This window comes from Oryctolagus cuniculus, chromosome 11 (assembly GCF_051225735.1).
Source record: "Oryctolagus cuniculus isolate XC-2025 breed Fujian yellow rabbit chromosome 11, ASM5122573v1, whole genome shotgun sequence".
Taxonomy (NCBI): domain Eukaryota; kingdom Metazoa; phylum Chordata; class Mammalia; order Lagomorpha; family Leporidae; genus Oryctolagus; species Oryctolagus cuniculus.
In genome coordinates, this window is record NC_142877.1 from 24,981,723 (window position 1) to 25,007,042 (window position 25,320).

Consider the following 25,320-nt stretch of genomic DNA (forward strand, 5'->3'; position numbering starts at 1 on the left):
GTGGGCTCTGCTGGTCCAGGCCCCTTCATGTCCATGGCAGCCTCCTGCTGGGTTCCCATCTCGTCTCACTCTCCCCCAGCTTCTCTCCACTCTAAGCCCCAAGAATCCCTCAAGGACTCAAAGTGTCAAGAGTCGAAGGCTGGGTACTGTCAGAGCAGACACACCCCTCGCCACACTGTGCGCAGAGAAACATTCTGGAAGAACGGTCACAGAACGTGGGTGGCATTACTTCGGGCTGACCCCGGCAGGGTCTCCGTTACGGTACAGACACAGCGCCTGCCCCTAGAGTCTGGAAATAGGAGGAGCATGCAAGGGCAGAGACCGGGAGAGGGTCCCTGATGGACAGCGCAAGTCCCGCGGGGGGCACAGACAGGGGCTTCGACAGGAGGGGCCTGGAGCCCAGCTCTGACAGCCTCCCTGAGCAGGGGGCAGGGAAGCAGAGACCTGAAGGCGCAGAAAGCAGCCCCCACGGGAAGAACTTGGGGAGGGGGGCAAAGAGGGAGGCAGGGGAGGATGCGGCCCTGGCCCTGAAGGCTCCACACGGCTCCAGCCGGATCAGCGCTGCAGCAGGGCTGTGCAGGGAAGGCGGCCAGAGGGGGACAGAGCAAGGGTGCCAGGCAGGCCACCGCCAGCAGTCTTGGGGAGAAGTGAGAGGAGAGGAGGCGGGGGAGGCGTGGCGGGTCAGCCCACCCACCCTCATTGGCTGGAGCCACCCCCAGCCCTGCTCCACAGCTCGATTCATCCGGGCTCCAACCACTGGGAGAACTCAGGTGAGGCCAGCTGCAGAGTAACAGACCCTCAGGTCCACCCTGCCTGGGAGTCTGACGGCAACGCCAGAGGCCGAGTGTGGGTGGCAATGGCCACCTCTCAGAACAGCATCTACCAGAGCAGGAGCCCAGCAAGCGGTGGATGGTGCCACCTGCTGGCCAGTGTGCTGTACTGCATACAGGTAGGAAGGAAAAGGTGTGGGTGTGGCATGAAAACACTTTCCAGCCCCTGCATCTCACCCCACGGGCCAGCTCCAAGCCGCCATCACGCCACCTGGGTTACAGCGATGGTTTCCTCGCTATGTCCCATCGTTGCTGCCTGCAGGCACAGTCTACTGTGACACGCAAGTCAGACTCCACCATTCCTGCAAAACCACCCTGGAACCATGCTCACATCCCTTCCAAATCCCGCGAGAATACGCTAGGAGACACTGGAAACAGCAGCTTGGGTGGGGCACTCTAACACCACCATGTACCCAAGTGGTGTTGAAGAAATATGCTATTTTATAATTTTTGTGTACTTGAAGTTTTCATAAAAGATTAAAAAAAAAAAAAAAACAAACCAGCATAGCAGGTAGAGAGGAGCAAAGGCCCTGGGGCAGGAGCTGCAGGGGGAAGGAGGCAGGGGCGGGATGAGGAAGGCAGCAGAGCCAACCACAGGGGCCCTCGGAGCACGGCGAGGTGATCCCCCACACCCTCCAGCGCTGGGAACCAATGAGACAAGCAGCAGAGTGAAACCCACGCCACAGATGTGAGGTCACACCATACCACCCAGACGCGACCTCGGCAAACCAGGCCCAGGCAAAGTCCATGCAGAAGGCAAGGCTGCAGCCATCACGCCCACAGTCCCTCTGGGCCGTCCGGGCCCAGCACAGCCCGGCTCGGGAGTGTGCTGGGAGACAGCGCCCCCCCGCCCTCCGCAGCCCGGGAAACGAATGCAAAGCAGCGCTGGCAGCCCAGGGCTGAGTGACCAGGCCCAGGAGGGAAGCCGACAGGATCCCAGGGCCCTCAGTGCCTCACCCAGCTGCTCTCCAGTAGCGCCTCCAGTCTGCTGCACTCCCAAGAAGACGTGCTGCGACGTGCACTCAGCACTCAGCCTGCACGGGAGCTGCCGTGGGCCCCCAGGCTCGGGGGAGACTTGGGCCAGGAGGGAAACTGGAGGCAACGGGCGCCCAGCGGAGAGACCCCAGGAGGCCCCTGCCGCACTCAGATAAGGGTGAGAGAGACAACGGGGACTGGGTGGGAGGAGGAGCCCACAGTAGGCCAACGCTATTCATGGTGTCTTCATTCTACACAGACAATGCACTTAACACACACTTGCATGACTAATGGCGGATTTTTTTTTTTTTTTTTTTTTTTTTAAAGAAAAGAGGGGAAAACTCCCTCTGGAGCAGACTCTAGAACAAAGGCAGCTGAACGGAACATCCACAAAGAGCTGATGCCACACAGAATCTACACGCATCACATAGGGTGCTCCCTTGAGTCATCTCGAGGAGCATGAACCGCTGTCGTCACCCATTTCACAGATGGGGAGACTGAGGCTCATGGAAGAGAACGGACTCATATCTATTGCTTCATTCAGCAACATTTCTTGACTGCCTGCTTAGCTTCTATGCTGAGTTTTGCATATAAAAGGGGAGGTCCAAGAGGCCTGTGACATCCATGCTGCTGGTGGCTGCTGGAATGATCTTAAAACCCAGCCCCAGGGGCCAGTGTCGGGTGCAGCAGGCTCAGCTGCTGTGATACCAACAGCCCATATCAGAGCACTTGTTTGAGTCCCGGCTGAGCCGCTTCTCATCCAGTGTCCTGCTAATGTACCTGGGAAGGCAGAAGATGGCCCAAGTGCTTGTCCCCTGCCACCTGTGTGCCACATTCCTGGTTTTGGCATGGCCCAGCCCAGGCTACTATTTGAGGAGTGAAGCAGCACATAGAAGTGCTCTCTCCTCTCTCCCCTCTCTCCCCTCTCTCCCCTCTCTCCCCTTTCTCCCCTCTCTCCCCTCTCTCCCCTCTCTCCTCTCTCCCCTCTCTCCCCTCTCTCCCCTCTCTCCCTCTCTCTCTCTCTGCCTTTCAAGTACATAAATCTTTAAAATGAAAACAACAAGGTCCAGACCTGTGCTCTAAGCACTGCCCACTCACTGCTTCCCAGGACCTCACACAAACTGCAAGACACTGCACTGGCCGCCGGGGAGGACACTGACCTTCCAGGGGTCCTCTTGGCAGGGATGAGCACAGGCCAGACCCACCCACGGTAACTCACCATTCGCCTCCCTCCACCCACCAGCCCGTACCTGGGCTTCTCCGAGGCTTTGGCTGGCAATATGGACAGCACCAGAGAAGACCTATCGACGGCTGAACAGGAGACCACTACGTTCAGCTCGGGAATGAACTTGACCTGTTGGCACCAGTTGTGATGAATAGCCTGAGGAAGCAAGTGGCAGTGGTGGCAGACCCACAGAGAGACAGGGCTCCAGGCTCAGCCTGCAGAAGGCACCCAGGGACAGGGAGGCCACCACCCTTCTTCTGGGGGTCCCAGGCCGGGCAAAATGTCGTAGCCCACAGCCTCAGCCTGCATCCTAGACAGCGAAGAGGCACACAGCTTACTACTGTGGAGCTCTGTCTTATAAGCTAGAGGGTAGGCAAGGCTGGGCTGCTACTGACACCATTCTCCCAAGAGAGGAGAAAGGCCGGGTCTGTGTGTGCCTGGGCCACAGTCCATGAGACCCAGCCCCCACAGAGAGCTCCCGGCGCAGGTGAGCCGTGCCTCCGGGCCAGGCCGCCCTTGGCATCGGCTGCAGCGCAGCCCACGGAAGGATGACAGCCCAGTGCTGGGGTGGCCGGCGGGGCTCTGCATCCCCCGGCTCCTGCTCTCAGCCCTGGGCCCACGCTTGGCCCCCCAGTGCAGAGCTTTCCCTCTCTGGCAGGTAGAGGTGGGATCCTCATCCACCACACAGAGCCTTCTCCACGCCAGGAACTGGGCAAGGCTCTATGTCGCTGTTGCACTGTGCACCTGCCACGTCAGATCAAAGCCACGGCCCCGAACAGGATACTCAGCAACTCGGAGGCAAAACCAAGCCCAGGATGGATTCCCACAAAAGACAGAAAAGGGAGGTGGCACTGGGGGCCGGAGTGGTGGCCCTGTGTGTCAGGCTGCTGCCTGTGAAACTGGAATGCCATCTTGCCATCTGAGTGCCAGTTTAAGCTGTGTCTGCGCCATTTCTGATCCAGCTCTCTGCTAATGTGCCTGGAAAAGCAGCAGAAGATGGCCCAAGTGCCAGGGTCCCTGTCACCTACATGGGAGACCCAGATGAAGTTCCTGGTTCCTGGCTTCAGCCTGGCCTAGCCCCAGCTGTTGCAGCCATTTGGGGAGTGAGCCAGAGGATGGAAGATTCTCTACACCCCCAACCCTGCCTTTCAAATAAATAAATGAAGGAGAAGGAGGAGTGTGTCACAGGGGCTAAAGGGCTCTGGGCCGGCCACCCAACGATGCTTGTCCTTAGGGTCTCAGGCTCACTCCTTCATTCACTCAACAAATGCACTGAGAGCCCATCAGGGCCTGGGTGTTGTTCTAGGTACTAGGTACTGGAAACATAATGAGAGCACACACATAAAGTCCCTGTCCTCAAGGAGCTGCCAGTACCACGAGGGAGGCAAAGCAAGAACGGAGGACAGGGGCGGTGCTGCAGCATAGTGGGTAAAGCCACCACCTGCAATGCTGGCATCCCATATGGGCACCAATTCAAGTCCTGGCTGCCCCTCTTCCGATCCAGCTCTCTGCTATGGCCTGGGAAAGCAGTAGAAGATGGCCCAAATCCTTGGGCCCCTACACCCATGTGGGAGACCCAGAGGAGGCTCCTGGCTTTGAATTGGCCCGCTCCAGCTGCTATGGCCATTTAGGGAGTGAACCAGTGGATAGAAGACCTCTGTCTGTCTGTCTGTCTCTCTCTCTCTCTCTGCCTCTGCCTCTCTGTAAAGCCTTTCACATAAATAAATAAATAAATCTTTAAAAGAAAAAAAAAGGAGCAAAGGACAACGCAGAGTAGGGCAGTGAGCAGGGCTGCAGGGCTGCAGGAAGCCAGCTGAGGAGCACCTGCGAGGAGCAGAGTGTCCTACAGGTACCTGGGGAAGAGTACTACAGCCTGCAGAACTGCATGTGCCAAGGCCCTGAGGTAGGGAAGGACTTACAGTGTTCAGGGGAAAGCAAAGGGGTCTGTCTCTGCAGCAGAGTTAATAAGCAAAAAAAAAAACAACAACAACAACAAAAAAAAACCAAGACCTAGAACAAGCCAGGAGCCAGCTCACCTCGTGTCCTGATGGTCTTGGAAAAATTACCTTCTGTTCCAAATGCAATGAGAAGCTACTAGAGTGACAAGACTTGTTTGGAGACAGAGACAAAGAGAAGTTATCTTCCAACCACTAGTTCACTCCCCAAATCGCCACAACAGCCAGGGTTGGCCCAGCCTGCAGCCAGGAGCCTGGAATTCCACCTGGGTCTCCCGGGTCGGGGCAGGGGCCTAAGCACTGGGCCGCCTTCTGCCACCTTCTCAGATGCACTGGCAAGGAGCTGAACTGGAGTGGAGCCACCCTGACTCAGATCAGGGCCCACATGGGATGTGGGCATCACAGGTGGCAGCATGACCCTCTGCACCACAACGCCGGCCCAAGACTATTTCCTAAGTCGCAATTCCTCTGGCTTTGAAAGGAGAGAGAACGGCACAGAGAAAGGAAGTGGAACCAGCTGGAAGCCTCCACAGCCACCCAGGAAGAAGGTGGCACTTCAAGGGCCAGCTCAGCAATAGGCGTAGTGAGAGACGTGGCCGCACGTGGCATTCAGCAGGTGGAACAGACGAGATCCAACAGCGGCCTTGACACCACTCCCGGGAACCAACGCCCAGGTGGGTAAATTCACTTTTTGCATTTATTTTTGAGTGCTGCGTGCGTGTGGATTCAACTCACCTTCAGTCGGTAACTTCTATGCAAGGTGGACTTTTCATTTAAGAGTTTCTGGGTAGAAATGCTGGTCCAGTGATCTAACAGGAAAAAATGTCCACGTCACTGGCTCCCCACCCCCAGGAGGCGAGCAAGACCCAGAGGAATCCTGAGTCGCCTGGCAACCCCTGAGCTTCTCCAGAGGCCTCACCACCCCCCGCGCATGCGTCCTGGCAATTCAGGGGCTGCCTTCACCCGGCACCTAGGCAGACTCTCACGGCCACCCCGTGCCCCTGCAGCTCATAGCAGAAGGGCAACGAGATTTCAGGGTCTCGCCCGCTCCCCAGCTGCTGAAACCTGAAAACACTGATTCCCCACCAGGGAGCTCAACTTCGCTGGGGAGGAAAATGAAGTGCGACTCTAGGCTCCATTCATGCTGAAAAGGAATCATGCAGGAGTTGGCATCGTGCCTCAACACCCACGTGCTCCGGGTGGGCGTTTGGCCTAGCAGCTAAGACGCCACATCCCACATCCGAGTGCCTGGGCTCGATTCCCAGCTCCGGCTCCTGATTCCCGCTTCCTGCCAATGCAGCCCCTGGGAGGCAGCAGGTGATGGCTCAAGTCATCGGGTCACTGCTGCCAAGTGGGAGACCCAGACTGAACTGCCAGCTCCTAGCTCCAGTCCAGTGGCCGCTGCAGGCATCTGGGGAGTGAGCCAGCAAATCTGGGGTGCGTGCTTGCTCTCTCCCTGCCTCTCAAATAAATGGATTTTTTTTAAAGATAGAAAGATTAAAAAAGAGAAAACGACATGCTGTCCCTGTGCAGAAGGCTGCCTGTGGTGACTGTGGTGAGCCAGCACTGCACTCAGCACAGCCCTGGCCACCAAAAGCACCCAAAGCCAACAGCTGGTGACCCTGCAGGGAAAGCAGGCTGCTCACAGGTGGAAGGAGCCGAAGGCCTCAGGGACCCAGCGAGCCCACCTTCACGGCAGTTTAAGGAGGTAGGTCAGAGATGCCCGACAGGGGCTGGCGCTGTGGCGCAGCGGGTTAAGCTGCTGCCTGCGACACCAGCATCCCATAGGGGTGCCAGGTTGAGTCCCGGCTGCTCCTCTTCTGATCCAGCTCCCTGCTAATGGCCTGGGAAAAGCAGTAGAAGATGGCCAAGTGCTTGGACCCCTGCCAACCACACGGGAGACCCAAAAGAAGCTCCTGCCTTCAGCCTGGCCGTTATGGCCACCTGGGGAGTGAGCCAGAGGATGGAGGATCTCTCTCTCTCTAACTCTGCCTTTCCTTTCAAAATAAATAAATCTTGAGAGAGAGAGAGAGAGAGAGAAGGAGGGAGGGAGGGGGGGGGCAGGCCAGACAGTCCAAGAGAAATGCCCAAATGCCCAGGGAACATGAGGGAAAAAAAAAAAAAAGAGAGAGGTGGGCTGTGGGGATTCAGCCAAGCATCTTCCTGCAGGTCGCTGGCCTTGTGTGGCAGGAGGCAGCTTGCAAACGCAGCCCCAAGGTGGGGGATGCTGCCCCAGGCTGCACATGGGCACAGAGGGAGAGGGAAACGCAGCCCCAAGGGGGGGATGCTGCCCCAGGCTGCACATGGGCACAGAGGGAGAGGGAAACGCAGCCCCAAGGTGGGGGATGCTGCCCCAGGCTGCACATGGGCACAGAGGGAGAGGGAAACGCAGCCCCAAGGGGGGGGATGCTGCCCCAGGCTGCACATGGGCACAGAGGGAGAGGGAAACGCAGCCCCAAGGGGGGGGATGCTGCCCCAGGCTGCACATGGGCACAGAGGGAGAGGGAAACGCAGCCCCAAGGGGGGGGATGCTGCCCCAGGCTGCACATGGGCACAGAGGGAGAGGGAAACGCAGCCCCAAGGGGGGGGATGCTGCCCCAGGCTGCACATGGGCACAGAGGGAGAGGGAAATGCAGCCCCAAGGTGGGGGATGCTGCCCCAGGCTGCACATGGGCACAGAGGGAGAGGGAAACGCAGCCCCAAGGGGGGGGATGCTGCCCCAGGCTGCACATGGGCACAGAGGGAGAGGGAAATGCAGCCCCAAGGGGGGGGGATGCTGCCCCAGGCTGCACATGGGCACAGAGGGAGAGGGTGCTCCCACCTGTTTACCTGCACAACTGCAGGCCATGGCCACTGGCATGTGCTGTCTGCCCACCTCCATGCTCTCCTGTTCCACAAATCTTACAGCAGAGCCCTCCATAAGCCTGGTCATCCCCATTGGAATAGAGGAACCAAGGCACAGAGAGGTTATGCAACTGCCTCCAGGTCACACAGAGCTGGGTGCATACCTGGGTGTTCATCTCCTCCCAAGTCAACACGCGGGGCCCTCGTCGCCATGTGCACCCCAGCCTCTGGCCAGCAGCAGAATGGAAGGACTCACATCCACCACTCCAGCTTCACTTGTCCCGCCCCCAAGTTCCCATCTACCACTCAGCTCAAAGACCGCCACACCTCCTGTGCCAACTCCCAGGACGACAGAGCGACCAGGGCAGGCCCGGGGGCTGAGGTGGCAAGGGTCCAGTGGGTCCCGGGTACTGCTGTGTCCAGTACAGGACCCATCTGTGCCCTGACAGTGGCGTATGCTGCCCCAACAAGCCTGGCAGCAGCGTCCCCAAGGCTTAGGATCCCCTGGTGGAAGCCCAAGGGGCAGCTCTGCATCCTGCATGGAAAGGGAGCCCAGTGTCCCTGGGCCTCTCTGGATGGACAGGGAGTGACCTGGAGGCACAGCCTGTGCAGCCACAGCTCAATTTTGGCTTTCAGATGAGTCCCCCAGACAGCCCCCGGTCCTGCGGTCTCTGGGGACCCAGCACCCCTCGGGAGAGCAGCTCCAAACAGTCCCTTCTTAATGTAATCCCAACCTGTGAGGCGGCCTAGCAAGCGGGCGTCGGATCTCAGCCGAGGAGCACAGCTGTGGGCCTGGGCCACGTGTGGTCTCCACCTTCTATGCCTCTCTCGCCCAGGGCTGTGGCAGCAGCCACCCCCTCCAAGGGAGAGGGGGCTCCCGCAGAGGATGCTCCCAACGCGCTCAGCACCAGATCCTCAGCATGGCTGGCTCTGCTCAAGCCAGGCTGTCCTGGCCCCACAGAGCCTGGCCCTGGGCAGCCTCCCTACCCCGAGGCAGCTCAGGAGCAGAGGGTTCCCGGGTCAAAGGCTCTCCCCTCATTCTCCCGGGGGGTGGAGTTGGGGAGGCAGAGGCCCATGGCCCTGGGCCTTGCTTGCACAACCTCCCACCCTCCAGAAGCCGCCCCCTTCCGGTGTCCTGCTGCCCCCATCACCCCCTCCTCCCACAGCCGCTCAGCCGGGCTCCAGCAGCGGAGATGGGGCCTGGCCATCTGGGCACCGGTTTCTATGGCTCCCAGGCCCCGCCAATTCCCCTGAGCCTCTTAGTTACCCCATTTGGAGGCCTTGGGGAGGATGTGGGGGTTGAACAGCCCGTGGGTCATGTTGTCGGAAGTGAAGATGATGACACTGCCTTTGGTATCCCCATAGCAGAACACGCCTTTGTGATAGTCAGACCTGGGGAAGACAGGCAGGAAGTGAGCCTCCGCCTTGGGCACGAGGGCAGGTCCAGCAGGACAAGGCTTCCAGCCCTGCCCCCAACACCTGCCTAGGGGAGGAGGGGCCCAGCAAGAGGATTCACACCATCTCAGAGCCAGAATTCAGTTGACATTTTTTTCAACCAAAATTAAGCCTTGCAGCTGCTGGGTGTCAAGCCACCCCGCCTTACAGGCTGACACTCCAGCGTCTGCAGCCAAAGCGGGACCAGCCTGGGGAGGGACAAGAGGAGTGACAACCTTGTGGTGTGAGTGACCGTGAAAGGGGGCCCCAGAGCAAAGGGTGAGGGGCAAGAGGACACAGGGCCCTTCCAGACCTCCTTCCGGGGGAGGGGGGTTCCTCACCAGTAGTCCATGGCCAGCACGCAGCTGTCCACATCAACCAAGGTGAAGGCCCGGACACACCGACGGTTACTGATATCAAAGAACTCTGGGGAGAGACAGCGAGACGGACGAGTGGGCCCGGCCCTGCCCCGCAGCTCTCCCGCAGCCTCCACCTGTGCAGTCGAGGCAAGCCCATCCAGCCGGTACCCTGCCAAACTGCCAACACTTCCCACCGCAGCTGCGAGAACGTCCCAAGTACCCGGCACAGCCTGCGAGGCGCCTGGGGCCTCGCCCTCCATGCCCCTCCCCGCCCCTCCCGCCCCACTGGTGCCCAGCTCGCCCTGCACAGCCTCCCCACCTGCCATCCCCTCCATCAGGGAGAAAGACCCAGCTCAGAGGTCGCCTCCTCGGAAAGGCTTCCCGCCTGGGCTGGGACCCTGCTGTCAGCCCCCTCGAGGCAGGCATTTATCTCAACCTTGAATGCTTCTTGGTTTGTTTGCATTTTTAGGGTCTGTCTCTCCTGCTACAAAGCAGGCTCAGTGAGGGAGGGGGTGTGTCTGGGCGGGGCCCGTGGTACCCGCAGGGCCTAGAGCCCTAGAGAATCACAAAGTGACGGGGCGGGGCGTGACCAGCAAACAAGAGAGCACTTGCCGGGCCCTGGGCACTGCCGTCACCGGAAGCTCTGCCCATCCGCTCACTCTCTCTCAGTGCTTCCCAGCAGGTGCGCAAGCAGTCAGAAGCAAAGACCCACGTCAGAGCCCAGCGGCCCCCTCAGCAACCAGGGCTCAGCCTGGCCCCTCCAGCCCCACCACAGGAGACTCATAATCAGGTGACGCCCAGGCGCACTGGGGAGGGCAGTAAGGGTCAGCTCCCCCAGGCTCGCTGCCTTCCCTCGTCCTGTCCTGCGCCAGCCCCTGCCATGCATCTTTTGCCAACACTCTTTCCACTGTGTTCAGCAGCCTTCAGTGCAGCCCTTCCAGCCAGTGCCTCAGCGCTCAGCACCTCTGAGGTCTGCCTCCCTCCAGGAGGCCCAGCTGCAGGTGCAGCCCCTGGCTAACAAGCAGCAGAGTGGCAGACTCTCAGCCACCTCTGCTCGGGCTGGGGCCTCGGAGGCTGCGGGTCACGCTGGGCCACGGCAGCCCTGTCTCTGGCCATGCCCAGGTGTCTCCGGGCAGATGGCAGCTGCTCAGTCAGGATGGCTGTGATGACACCTGATCATCTCCAACATGGGCTCCTGGGGCTGGCACTGTGGCCCAGTGGGTTAAGCGTTAAACACTACTTGGGATGCCCACATCCCGCAGCACGGGGCCTGTGACAGTCTCTCCTCTACTTCTGATAGAGCTTCCAGCTAACAGGCGTCCTAGGAGTCCACAGAGGGCAGGTCAGTACTTGAGTTCCTGCCACCCACGTGGAAAACCCAGGTGGAGTTCAGAGCTCCCGGCTTCAGTCTGGCCCAGCCCCAGCTACTGCAGGCACTTGGGGAGTGAACCAGCAGGTGGAAGATCTCACTGTGCCAGGAGCTCCACACACCTAGCCACTAAGCCACATTCACTCTGAGGACGTGAGTTATTAGCCCCATTTTACCTGAGGCATCCACCTACAGAGTGGTGGGACAAGGGTCTGAACGCAGGCCCTCCTGACTCCAAAGGCCTGCTTGTTCCAGAACAGCTGCTCCCCGTCCTGAGGGGCTTGTGCCACTGGCTGCAGTTCCGCACATGAGTTTCCTCTCCCTGGCTACCTGACAAGGTTGCTGCACAGGACGCTTTGTTCACGCAGCCACTGAGATACTGGGCTGAGCAAGAGTCTCCGACCCTGTGCAGCTTCCAGTCCAGAGGAAGAGACAGACCACAAAACAGGGCTGTGCTAACAGCTGCGTGACAGGGCGGCAGCAGGGACCTTGGAGGGGGGTCGATCTCACTCTTTTGGAAGAGAAGAACCTGACTTTGACTAAGCGGGGCAGGCAGAGGGGACTGCCAGGGCAGCAGGGCTCGGCCCGTCCAGGTCTCACGGAGCACATTAAGATCCCCTCTCCGTTGGAAGAGCAGGCTTTCTGCAAACGGGCATTTTAAGTGCCACCCTGGCTGCCATGGTGGGCCTGAGGGGAAGTGTGAGTAGCAGCAGGAAGCTTCCGTGCCATTCCATGGAGAGATGGAGGTGGCCAGGACCGGGAGTGGCAAGAGATCAGAGGCAGAATCGGGGCTGGATGTGCACTGCCTATGGTCTCCAGCATACAGACTCGGGTGCTAGTCATTCCAGCAGTCACCCAGCGCTCCTGCCTACAAAGTGAGGCTTGGGCTGCCAACCAGACAAGTGACTCAGCCCAGCCGGTTCTCTCCACTGGCAACACCCCAAGGGCCGGCCGACGGCAGCCCCCAAGGACGGCTGAGAGGAGGCACTCACCGATCTTCAGCTCCGTTGACGCCACCGCCAGGAGGTTCATGTTGTGCAGACACACCATGTCGGTGACCCACATCTTCTGGCTGCGGGACGGCTGTATCTGGTCAAGCTGGCCAAGGAGGAGCAGAGGAGACAGGCTGGGGACGCTCGCCTGAGGAGGCACACCAGGAGCCCTGGGTCCCTGAAACCCCCTCCTGCCACACAAAGCATGCAGCCCAGAGCGACCACTAACTACTAAAAGCCTAATATTCAACTGAGTCTGTTTCTACAGGTGCAAAAAATCAGCTTAAAGAACAGCCAACGCTGGCCGGCGCCGCAGCTCACTAGGCTAATCCTCCGCTTGCAGCACAGGCACCCTGGGTTCTAGTCCCGGTCGGGGCGCCGGATTCTGTCCCGGTTGCCCCTCTTCCAGGCCAGCTCTCTGCAGTGGCCCGGGAGTGCAGTGGAGGATGGCCCAAGTGCTTGGGCCCTGCACCCCACGGGAGACCAGGAGAAGCACCTAGCTCCTGGCTTCAGATCAGCGTGGTGCGTCGGCCGCAACGCACCGGCCGCAGCGGCCACTGGGGGGTGAACCAACGGCAAAGGAAGACCTTTCTCTCTCTGTCTCTCTCACACTGTCCACTCTGCCTGTCAAAAAAAAAAAAAGAACAACCAACAGATCTACCCAAGTCTTGGGCGCAGCACTTTTTTTGACAGGCAGAGTGGACAGTGAGAGAGTGAGAGAGAGAGACAGAGAGAAAGGTCTTCCTTTTTGCCGTTGGTTCACCCTCCAATGGCCGCTGCGGCCGGCGCGGTGCGCCAGGAGCCAGGTACTTCTCCTGGTCTCCCAATGGGGTGCAGGGCCCAAGTACTTGGGCCATCCTCCACTGCACTCCCTGGCCACAGCAGAGAGCTGGACTGGAAGAGGGGCAACCGGGACAGAATCCGGCGCCCCGACCGGGACTAGAACCCGGTGTGCCGGCACTGCAAGGCGGAGGATTAGCCTAGTGAGCTGCGGTGCCGGCCGGGCGCAGCACTTTCAATCGGGGATGCATTTCCAAGACACACCTGTGTGCACTCACCAGCAAGTGCGTGCCGGGAAGGGCACGAGCTGAGCCTGGCCATGACAGTGACCAGAAACCAGCCTGAAAGTACAACTCATGCGGACCCTCACCACCCACCCACCGACACACACACAGACCCTCACCACACACACACAGACCCTCACCATACACACACACACATACACACGTACACGTGCGCGCACGTGAGAACCCTCACTTCCCCCACACACACACCCCACCCCAGACCAGCCTGAAAGCACAGCTCATGCGGACCCTCACCACCCACCCACCGACACACCCACCCCCACCCCTAGCCCATAGCAGCTGTCTCCAGGGAGAGAAGTCAGGGTCTCAGGGAAGGGAGATCACCCTTCCACCGCCTGACCCTCTCCACATCTGACTCCTGTTTACCCTCTGCAGGTGTTGCCTGGTCAAAGTGGCCCTGTTAGCAAGGATTCGTTCTGCCAGGTTCAAGGAATGAATGGCACCGGGCACTCAGTGCCAGGGCCCTTCCACTGCCTGGTGCTGCCTCACATGACCCCCATGTACACAGTATTGGGGCTGGCACCCCAGTGGGGAGGCACAAGCAAAGCCGTACCTCCTCCCCCATATCCGGAGAGGACAGGAGGCCAGAGGGGCAGGCTCTGGGTTAGGGCTCAGTGGGAGATGGCTTAGGTGGGGCACCGAAGGACTCTGCTCCCTGCGTGAAATTCATGTTTTGCACAAAAGAGCAGGAAGGGGAACGACCGGGTCTGTTTCCAAGGGAGTCAGTCCTCCACACAGACGTTCAAAAGGAACTGATGGGGCAGGACGGGCGGCCTGTGTGTCAGGACCCAGGGCGCAGCAAGGCCCGCACCTGTGCTCCCACACAGGCTCTGGCGGTAAGGCAAACAGGCCGGAAACTCGCTGGGCTGCAGTCTAACCCACAGCGGCGGAGCCTGCCAACTCGCATCTGCCATCCCTCCCAGGACACTCCGAGAGCCTTGGGCGTCTCAGTGCCTTGGTCAAGGTGGCACGGCTAGTGAGTGAAGCCTGGGCCCCACGCTGCGTTCAGGTAGAGTCCACCTGCCAGAGCAGCCTCTCCAGGAAGAGCCTCCAGGTCTGCTGGGCCTGCCCAGGGAGCCTTCTGTCCTCCTCTGTCCTCCTGTGCCACCCAGGCGCCCGCGTGGCAGACACACCCAGAGCTCAGGCCACAGTGCACCTGCCCTCTAAGACGCACAGAGAGAAAAGAAGGACGGAGGGGCCAGAAACCTGTGCGTCAGGGAGGCAGGTGTGAAGGCCTCGTGAGGGTCCAGGCCCCTGCAGACCTTAGCTCCACGGCGCGGAACGCTCGCCATCGCCGGCTCCCACCCGCTCCTGCAGCGGCAGCACCCGCGGGGAGCAGGGCTTTCCCCACCTGCTGGAGGACTCGGCCTCGCCACGCTGCGCACACAGCGCCTCCTGAGTGTGATCACTGACTCACTCCTTGCCGGGGGCCCCCCGGCTGTTTGCAGGGTGCGTGCTGTGTGCCTTGCCCCAGCCCAAGCACTACACGTGTACCACAGCAGTCAAACCCCATCTCCCCCGCCCGCCCCCCACACAGCCCTGCAAGAGGTTCTCTTACTATCCCTGTTTACAGCAAGGAAAACAGGCACGGAGAGCAACACAGTGGGTGGCTGGGGCAGCCAGGCTCCGGAGCCTGCACTCGAACCCGCCATGATTTCCTGCCTGGTCCAGGCGAAGGGTTTGCATCAGAACTTGGGGACAGTGTGTGTGACAAAGAAAGGAGAGGAGGCTAACTTCCAGCTCTGGTGCTTTCTGGGTGATGGTGCCCGGCACCTCTATGGCGACACAGAGAAGCGAGCCTCGTGGGCAGTGAAATCAAGGACAAACAGGCATTGCGGTGTCTGCTGGACAGCCAGGTGGAAGGGACATCCAAGCAGTATCCTGCTTAGTGAGGGCAACAGGAAGCTCCCCTGGGGAAGCCACATCTTGAACCCAGGTCCCACGAACGCAGGTCCAGCGGGCTGGCACAGAAAGCCAGAAGCTCCCAGCCACCCCACGGGGCCCCACTCACCCTAAAGGAGCTGATCAGTGAGAAGCTCTCTGACCAGAACTGCAGGAGCCCGTCCTTACTGATGCTCAGGAAGCACCCGATCTTCTTGAACCGCAGCTTCAAAAACGCCACTTTCACAATCTCACATCCATGATTCCTGCAGTGGGGGGAGGTCAGGGGAGACTGCAAGCAGGACCAGCTCAGGCTGCAGGCGTCCCCTGCATCAGGACTGAGAGCCCACAGAGGAGAAGGGAGCAAGGACAGGAGCGTCCCTCACTTCCATGAGCATGGGCCCATACAAATCTGCAGCTGGCTGCAGGAGACGCGGGCCCCAGGCAACTGGTGCCCCAACCCATGGTGGGCTCCAAGAAGGCAGCCAGTGGCCATGGCAGGTCAGCTCCAGAGCCCTGGCCACGGGGGCTGCTCTGAGCCGGTGCAGTGCTCCTGGTTCTCAGAAACTTGGAGGAAGGCAGACTCAGTGGGTGTGGGCAGGGCCATGGCCCGGGAGGAGGAGGAAGCTGACAAGACGCCTCCCCCAGTACAGCACCTGGGCAGGTGAGTGTGTTACACTCAAGGAACTTGAAGAAGCTACACACACAGGGCGGACACATGGTGAGAGACACGGCCCTCCACGCACAGGAGGGAAAGCGCTACTGATTGTCAGACATGGGACATGGGGGATTCTGAGCAGACAGGCCTGGCCACGTTCCCGTTTAAGATGCTTAGCTACAGGCCAGCGCTGCAGCTCACTAGGCTAATCCTCCACCTGTGGCACCAGCACACCGGGTTCTAGTCCCGGTTGGGGTGCCGGATTCTGTCCCAGTTGCTCCTCTTCCAGGCCAGCTCTCTGCTGTGGCCAGGGAGTGCAGTGGAGGATGCCCAGGTCCTTGCGCCCTGCACCTGCATGGGAGACCAGGAGAAGCACCTGGCTCCTGCCTTCGGATTGGCACAACACGACGGCCATAGTGGCCACTTTGGGGGTGAACCAACAGATTTAAAAGGAAGACCTTTCTCTAATTCTGCCTGTCCAAAAATAAATAAATAAATATAATAAGATGTTTAGCTACAAGCCAGTGTTGTGGCGTAGCAAGTAAAGCTGCTGCCTGCGATCACCAGCATCCCCTACGGGCACAGGTTTGTGTCCTGGCTACTCTACTTCCAATCCATCTCCCTACTAATGTGCCTGGGAAAGCAGAGGGACCCAAGTGCTTGGGCCCTTGCACCTACACAGGAGTCCCAGACGCAGCTCCTGGATTCAGATGGGCCCAGCTCTGATATTTGTGGCCATCTGGGGAGTGAACCAGTGGACAGAAGATCTCTTTCTCTAATTTTGCCTTTCAAATAAATAAATAAATCTTTTTTAAAAAAAGTGCTTTGCTGCCACTCACTTTGTCCTATCACATCCTCCCATGTTTTGGTCTGCTCCTCAAACCCAGCCTGAAACATACTTGAACTACTTCTTGGGGTCTTCATTTTCTTACGAAGGCTCCCTGGACACATACACTAATATTAAATAAATTCTCACGGTCTTCATCTCCTGGGTCTGTCTTCAGTGACAGGGACCCCAATCAGTGAATCTAACATGGGCAGAAGGAGAGGACAATTTTCTTCCCCTTCAAGGCCAAGGTCCAGTGTGAACAGCAGGTAGTGGAGCCACAGAAGCAGGGAGCAGGCAGGCTCAGGCAGGAGTTGGAAGAGAGACAGGGCCATCAAAGCCCATCAGTGACTGAAGGAGCCGTCCCAGGACCAGCCACGCTGAGTTTCACTCCTGTCACCCCAGATGTACACATGCAAGCCATCTACAGCCCTGTGGGTGAGGCTGCCAGCCCACAGGGCCCTGGCCGTGGGAAGAAACGAAACAATGTAGTGTCCTGGGGGACAGACTCAGAGGACCAAATACAGCAACCCGACCACCCCTGCCTCTGACCTGGGACAAGCTGCCCACCTCTCTGAGGCCCAGTGTGCTCTGTGAAAGGAGGACAAATCACCCTCTCGGCCCTCCCAAACACTGCAGGGCCACGAGCCTGAAGGAGCTGAAGGACACAGAGCGTCAGCTGTGGGCAGGCCCCGGGGCAGCACCGAGAGTGGCCTGTGGCTTGAAGGAGTCTCAACATAAGGGCCAGCGCTCGTCCTACCGCCCCCGCCCAGGCCCAGGCAGAGGCTCCTTACAGGGGGACAACGGTCATGGGGAGGTGGAAGCGCAGGCGGTACTGGCTCTTCCTCATCTCCTCCTGGCCCCGGAACTCGCCCATCATATAGTCCACATACTTCTGCTGCCTCAGGAAGAAAAGGCAAGGGAGGGAGGGTGCAGACAAATCAGCCCCGCATTAGGCTTTAGGAAGCCGAGCCTGGTTCTGTGCCCCCACCCAGCCCTGCCAGGGTGCACACAGTAGGAGACTGGCATAGGGAGCAGAGCCGGGACTCGGACCCGGGCGATGTGATCCTGGCTGGAGCCACTGTAACTAGACAAAAACACCCTCCATGCTGCACAAACTCTGACTTCAAAAAGTTCACGGGAATGTGTGTTATGAAAAAACTGCCCATGGATTTCGAAGTTTTTGTACCACAATAAACCTGTCTTTTCGGCTTATCCATTTCCCTTCTTACATCTCAACCAAGGAGGAGGTTTGAGTGGCAGAGCACACGTGGACTCTTGAGGCAGAGGGCCTAGGTCTGAATACTGGCTCTTCTGCTAACTACAGCTCTGTGACCCAGGGCAAATGTCCTAACTTCCCTATGCCTCCGTTTCCCAACCTGGCTAAGCAGGGAAATCGTTCTGCGGCTTCAACGCCTGAGTGCTCACAGTAGGACATTTACTGTCAGGAAACAACAAAAACATTATTATTACCATGCTAGAAAGCCCTAGCATTTTTGGTTGCTTGTTCCTGAGTGACCATAGACAGCCATGGAACAGTCAGCTTGAATGCCCACAGCCAGACAAGCAGCTTGGATGCTGGGATGCAGGGCAGCCTGTGGCAGGTGGGGAAACCTTAGCTGCTCACCATTGCACTCAGAAGGTCTCACACAGGGGCTCATGACACTTATCACACACTCTCCAGCACCCCAGGAAGGTGTGGAACAGCAAGGAGCCCAGTTCCCAGAAGTCTCAGAAGGGACCCCTCCAAGACACCTAGGGTTCCTTCCAGCCAGCAAACACCCCACGGGACTGCCCCCACCTCTGGCCCTCCCTCCACCTGTTCCTCCGTGCCCTGAGGCAGCAGGGGCACCCTGCTCACCCAGGTGACAAAGCCATTACAGTCTGAGTCCACCTTCAGAAACAGTGCCTCCAGCATGTCATCTGACGCATTGCTCAGAACCCTCTTCATGGTCTTAATGAAAGCTTCCAAATCCATGACTTCAGAGAGAGAAAGAAGAACAGCCATTTAGTCGCTCGGCCCATCACAGACCCACAGTGCGCAAGGGTGTCCGGCTGCTGAGGGGCACGGGCAGAGGAGTCATTTTGCAGGCGCCGTTGGTCTGATGCCTCAAGCAGCCGGACCAGAGCGGCTGCTGCCCTCTCACCGTCCCACAGACACCATAACTCTCCTGCCCCACTGATCCGGCCTGCACGTTGCCAGCATCCACCTCTTCACTTGGTCTAGGCCTGACCCCTGACATTTCTGCCAGCTTTCACCTCTTACCTGTCCAATGCTCAATCAGCCCAAAAAACAGAGGCTGAACAGTTTCCACTGCAGGGTTCCACAGCGATTGGGGGGGGGGGGGCAGTACATAATTTAAAAGATCAGATGCCATTGCCATTTCCAAATGTCTTAGCCTAGGCAGGGTGGCAGTGAAAACCTTCAACACAGAGGACAAGTGAAACACAGGAGTGGTATGTAGACCAAAAAAAAAAAAATCATTTCTTAAAGAGTCATTCATTGATTAAAAGGCAGAGTGACAGAGAAAGAGAGAGGAGGAGGAGGGAGGGAGGTCTTCCATCTGTGGTTCACTCTCCAGACAGCCAGGGCTGGGTGAGGCCAAACTCCACCCGGGACTGCCCATCTGTTGCTGCTTCCCAGGTGCATTAGCAAGAAGTTGGACTGGAAGCAGAGTGGCTGGGACTTGAACCAGCAATCTGGTCTGGGATGCAGGTGTCCCAACCAGCAGTTAAACAACGCCTATCCTGAAATACAACGTTTTTTATGTTTAATGTATTTATTTGAGAGGCTAAGAGACAGGGAAACAGTTCCCATCCACTGCTTACTCCCACAACACTCACAATGGCCAAAGTTGGGCCAGGCAGAAGCAAAGAACTCAGTCCAGGTCTCGCATGTCAGAGACCCAAACACTGAACCATCACCTGCTGCCTCCCAGAATGCACACCAGCAGGAAGCTGAAACAGGGAGAGGAGCTGGTAATCAAGCCCAGGCTCCAGTACAGAAAGTGGGTGTCTTAACCACAAAGCCAAAGGCCCGCCTGTGAAGTGCATCTGTTATCAAAATACAAACCTTGGCTGGGGAGAAAGAAGGGGCGGGGAGAGGAGGAAAGCGCAAGGACAAACACTCGCCCTGGGCTGGGTTTTGTGGCTGTTAAGGGAATCTGAGACTTGGGCAATAACCTCTAGGTAAATTTTATATGCACATTTACATTACAGCCTTTAGAAAGTGCTTCTAACACTCTACCACAGCTTGGAATCCTCACTGTGGCCCAAGACCATGCATTTCCCTGGCTGCTCTCAATCAACCCTTGCCTCCCACCACTGTCCCTTCATCCTCTGCCCCTCACCACGTGTCACAGCACCAAGCCCAGGCCTGCTGCAAGGCTTCTGTGGGGTCTGGATGTCCTCCCACAATTCAGCTCGTTCCTTCCAGAGAGAGAACCTTCCTGGGGTCAACCTCACTGCCCTCGGTCCTCACAGCCTGACACACCACGTTGGACCTTTGTCTCATCTCCCATCCAGCCTGTGGACTCAGAGGGAAAGCCCGCACCTGTTCCTCCCGTGACTGTCCACGGATGCCTGTGGGCACCAGGGTGTGATGGGGATGTGACACTGGCACTAGGCACTCTTCCCTTGTGCATGCTGCCACTTCATGAGGGCGGGCGTGTGGGGAAACTGGCTGAGAGGAGAGATCACTCGCCCACGCTCTGCAGCTGGGCAGTGGTGGAGCCAGAGCTAACACCGGCAATCTGCTCGAGTTCACACTTTTCACCCTCCTCCGGCCGCAGCAACGATTAGCAGTTGTTGCTAGGTTAAGGAACAGGTGAAAGCCCAAACACGATACGCCTTGCTGAAGGAGGATCCATCCTGCCTACCCGAAGTTAGAATCCAGGCGTTTTATGCATTCTGAGTGGCCCTTCATGGTCCTTTCACCTACAAGATGGACATCAGGTAACAGTCCATGACCACTGGAAGCCTCCCTCAGGAGACAGATGGCGTGAAACACCTTCAAGCGTGCTCTCAAACCCTCCTCTGGAACCACTATTCTACTCCCTTCTAGAACATCAACTTGAAGGGGAGGGTAGAGAGGACTACAGGGAGGTAAGACAACAAGTAACAAAATAAGCTTAGATAAGGGGAAGTACTGGTGTTCTATAGCACAGCAGTTGACATCAATGTATCATATATTTTATAAAGAGCCAGAAAAAAAACGGGTATCAGGTACTGTGGTCCACACACTGCTTGAGACACCCAGAGCCATAACGGAGTGCCTGGGATTGAGTCTCAACTCTCCCAATTCCTTGCTAATGTGCACCCTGGGAGGCTGCAGGAAATATTTTTTTATGTTTGTTTGTTATTTATTTGAGAGGTAGAGTTATAGACAGTGAGAGGGAGAGACAGAGAGAGGTCTTCCATCCATTGGTTCACTCCCCAAAGGGCCGCAATGGCTGGAGCTGCACTGATCTGAAGCCAGGAGCCGGGTGCTTCTTCCTGGTCTCCCATGCAGATGCAGGGGCCCAAGGACTTGGGCCATCTTCTACTGCCTTCCCAGGCCACAGCAAAGAGCTGGAAGAGGAGCAGCCGGAACTAGAACCGGTGCCTATTTGGGATGCCGGTGCCGCAGGCGGAGGATTAGCTCACTGCACCACGGTGCTGGCCACCAGCTAACAACTTAAGTAGTTGTGTCCCTGCAACCCATGGAGCACACTTGGATTGAGCTCCCAGCTGCCAGCTTCTACCTGGGCCAGCTCCAACTGTTGCAGGCATTTGGGGAATCTGTATAAGTCTCTCATATAAATAAAATAAATGAATAGATTATTTCTAAAGAACTAGGAGAGAGGAATTGAAAGGCTCCAACACAAAGAAATGATAAATGTTTAAGGAGAGGGGCCAGCACTGTGGTGCAGTGGGTAAAGTTGCTGCCTGTAGTGCCTGCTGGTTCAAGTCCCATATGGGTGCTGGTTTGAGTCCCAGTTGCTCCACTTTTGATCCAGCTCTCTGCTATGGCCTGGGAAAGCAGCAGAAGATGGCCCAAGTGCTTGGACCCCTGCACCCATATGGGAGACCTAGGCTCCTGGCTTCAGATCAGCCTAGCTCTAGCTGTTGTGGCCATTTGGGTAGTGAACCAGCAGATGGAAGACCTCTCCCCCTCTCCCGCTCTCCCCCTCCCTCTCTCTCTCTCTACCCCTCTCTGCAACTCTACCTCTCAAATAAATAAATACATATTTATAAAAAATGTTTAAGAAGATGGAGATGCTAATTACCCTGATTTGACCATAACACACTATTTGTATCAAATTATTACACTGTACTCCATAAATATGCAGAATTCTTTGTCAACTAAAATTTCCTTTAGGGGCTGGTGTTGTGGTGTAGCAGATTAAGCTACTGTCACAGCTCTGGCATCCCATATGAGCGCTGGTTCGAATCTCAGCTGCTCCACTTCTGATCCAGCTCCCTGCTAATGTGACTGCGAAAGCAGTGAGCCCCTGCACCCAAGTGGCAGACCCAGATGAAGCTCCTGGCTCCTGGCTTCAGCCTCGCCCACCCCTAGTTGTGGCAGTAAACCAGCAAGATCTCTCTCTCTCTCTCTCTGTCTCTGTCTCTGTCTCTGTCTCCTCTTCTCTCTAACTCTCAAATAAATAAATCTTTAACAAATAAATAAGTTTTAAATAAGTAAATCTTTTAAAAAAAATTTTCATTTAGCCAGCGCCGCGGCTCACTAGGCTAATCCTCCGCCTTGCGGCGCCGGCACACCGGGTTCTAGTCCCGGTCTGGGCGCCGGATTCTGTCCCAGTTGCTCCTCTTCCCGTCCAGCTCTCTGCTGTGGCCAGGGAGTGCAGTGGAGGATGGCCCAAGTGCTTGGGCCCTGCACCCCATGGGAGACCAGGAGAAGCACCTGGCTCCTGCCATCGGATCAGCACGGTGCGCCGGCCGCAGGCGCACATTGTGACACAGCAGGTTAAACTGCTGCTTGGGAAACCTGTATCCCATATTGGAGTGCCAGTTCAGGTCCCAGGTCCTGGGCTTCTGATCCAGCTTCCCAATATACCTGGGAAGAGAGCGGATGATGGCCCAAATACTTGGGTCCCTTCCACCCACATGGGAGAACCACATGGAGTTCCAAGCTCCTGGCTTCAGCCCAAACCTAGCTGTTGCAGGTATTTGGGGAGTGAACCAGTAGATAGGAGACCTTTCTCTCTGTCAACCTCCACTTCAAATAAATACATAAATCTTTTTAAAATGTTTAAGTAAAGGCTGGCACTGTGGCATAGCAGGTAAAGCCACCACCTGCAACACTGGCATCCCATATGGGTGCTGGTGTCCCAGCTGCTCCGCTTCTGATCCCGCTCTCTGCTAATGACCAGGAAGAGCAGCAGAAGATGGCCCAAATACCTGGGCCCATGCCACCCCCATGGGAGACCCAGAAGAAGCTCCTGGTTTCAGCCTGACCCAACCCCATTAGTTGTGGCCACCTGGGGAATGAACCAGTGTAGGATGAAAGTTCCCTGTCTCTTCCTCTCTCAACATAACTCTTTCAAATCAATAAATAAATCTTAAATTTTTTTAACTAAAAAATAAACTCCCCAGTAGATCAATACATCCTCCTCTTTCAAAACCACTGACTGGGGGCCAGTGTTGTGGCACAGCAGGTTAAGCCATGCCCTGTGACACCAGCATCCCAAATGGGTGCTAGTTCAAGTCCCAGCTGCTCCACTCTGATCCAGCTCCCTGCTAATGTACCTGGGAAAGCAGAAGATGGCCCAAGTGCTTGGGTCCCTGCACCCACGTGCAAGACCTAAAAGAAGCTCCAGACTCCTTCCTGGCTTTAGATCAGCCCAGCCTGATTTCGGGGAGTAAACCAGCAGATGAAAGACTTCTGTCTGTCTCTCTAACTGCCTTTCAAATAAATAAATCTTTAAAAAAGAAATTCTGACAATAAAATTGTACTTTAAAAAAAAAAAAAAAAAAACCTCTGAGTGCCAACATCCCATATGGGCGCTGGTTCAAGTCTCAGCTGCTCCACTTCTGATCCAGCTCCCTGCAAATGTGACTGGGGAAGCAGCAGAAGGTGGTCCAAGTACTTGGGGCCTTGTACCCATGTGGGAGACCCAGATGAAGCTCCTGGCTTTGCCCTGGCCCAGCCTGGCTGTTGTGGACATCAGGGGAGTAAACTAGCAAATGGAAGCTCTCTTCCCTTTCTCTCTGTAACTCTGCCTTTCAAATAAATAAGTAAATCTTTAAAAAAAAAAAAAAAAAAAAAAAAAGGCACCACTTAGGACATCCATATCAGGAGTGTCTCGGTTCAAGTTCTGCTTTCAGTTTCGGCTTTCTGCTGGTGCGCAGCCTGAGAGGCAGCAGGGATGTTCAAATAGTTGGGCTCAGCCGGCGCCGTGGCTCACTAGGCTAATCCTCCGCCTTGCGGCGCCGGCACACCAGGTTCTAGTCCCGGTCAGGGCGCCGGATTCTGTCCCGGTTGCCCCTCTTCCAGGCCAGCTCTCTGCTGTGGCCAGGGAGTGCAGTGGAGGATGGCCCAAGTGCTTGGGCCCTGCACCCCATGGGAGACCAGGAGAAGCACCTGGCTCCTGCCATCGGATCAGCGCGGTGCGCCGGCTGCAGCGCACCGGCCGCAGCAGCCATTGGAGGGTGAACCAACGGCAAAGGAAGACCTTTCTCTCTGTCTCTCTCTGTCCACTCTGCCTGTCAAAAAATTAAAAAAAAAAAAAAAAAATAGTTGGGCTCCTGCCACCCAGATTGAGTTCTTGGCTTCAGCCTGGTCCAGCCTTGGCTATTACGGGCATTTGGAGAATGAATAAGTGGATGGAAGATCTCTTTCTCTCTCTGCCTTTCAAATAAAAAAAAAAATGAAAAGAAAAAAAGGTCAACCTACAAAAGTACTGAGGCTTGGAAAAGGCAACCTGCTGAGCCGGCAGAACCCCAGGTGTCCCCTTCTCCCTCAAGGCCACACGGTCGGCCTGGGCCTGTGGAATGCTGTCAAGCCCAGGTTCCTAGCCCACCACCTGTAAGACCTCTAACGGAGAAAAATTATCATATTTTCTTTTCCTATGTCAATAAAAGGTGAAATTTCCTTTCCTCCAATTAACACTATGGTTCTTTTTTAATGAGGAAGTTCTTTTTACATTCATATGAAAATATCTTCAAGATATGCCATATAAAAAGAAAGGCAGGGGCTTGTTAAAAATTAATTTTTCTAGAGGCAAGAGATTGTGGCACAGCGTGTTAAGCCACTGCTTGGGTCACTGCATCCTGTATCAGAGTGCCTGGACTCAATCCTACTGCCTCCACTTCCAATCCAGCTCCTTGCTCAATGCGCCTGGGAAAGCAACAGGAAATGGCCCAAGTCCTCGGGCCCTTGCACCCATGTAGGGACCTGGAAGAAGCCCCTAGCTCCGGGCTTCAGCCCTGGCTGCTGTGGCCATTTGGAGAGTGAACCAGCAGATGGAAAATCTCTGTTCCTGTCACTCTGCCTAAAGAGCAAGTGCAACAGAGCTGCAAGTGCCTATGAAAAGGAGGAGACATGAGTAAATCCACTTCTGGAGTCTAAAGGTCTCAGGACACATCTGGGCAGCACGGCGGGGGAGGGAACATTGCCTCTGGGTGCTGAGAAGGTATCACGAGAAATGTGCCTTTTGAATTCCAATCTGTGTGACTAGACGCCCATGGGCTGTGGGCCTCCCGGCTGCCAGCAGCAACGGAGGCAGCTGTCTTCACGTCAGACACAAGCTGCTCTTCCCACGCCTCACTTTGCTCATCTGTAAACCAGGCATGTGTCAGCCTTCCTGCCCACTTCAAAGCACGGCTTAACACTCAGAAGAAATTAACAGGGCAAGCTGACGGGGCCTCAACATCGACACTCATAGCC

General features: G+C 56.8%; 1 protein-coding gene across 2 annotated transcripts in view; it reads right to left on the reverse strand.

The window, feature by feature from the left end:
* EFCAB8 (EF-hand calcium binding domain 8) overlaps nucleotides 1–25,320 on the reverse strand; it is a 66,073-nt gene that overhangs the window by 37,492 nt on the left and 3,261 nt on the right. The window contains exons 2-9 of one of the 2 annotated variants that reach the window (XM_089307181.1): nucleotides 18,295–18,413; nucleotides 17,228–17,331; nucleotides 15,080–15,215; nucleotides 11,984–12,089; nucleotides 9,605–9,689; nucleotides 9,097–9,221; nucleotides 5,721–5,794; nucleotides 3,056–3,186 (exon numbers count right to left, since the gene is read on the reverse strand). In XM_089307181.1, coding sequence (XP_089163307.1) covers nucleotides 3,056–3,186; nucleotides 5,721–5,794; nucleotides 9,097–9,221; nucleotides 9,605–9,689; nucleotides 11,984–12,089; nucleotides 15,080–15,215; nucleotides 17,228–17,331; nucleotides 18,295–18,413 — 880 coding nt within the window. Of the gene's footprint in view, nucleotides 1–3,055; nucleotides 3,187–5,720; nucleotides 5,795–9,096; nucleotides 9,222–9,604; nucleotides 9,690–11,983; nucleotides 12,239–15,079; nucleotides 15,216–17,227; nucleotides 17,332–18,294; nucleotides 18,414–25,320 lie in introns of those variants that run through there. The other variant, XM_089307182.1, reaches the window with a different exon arrangement.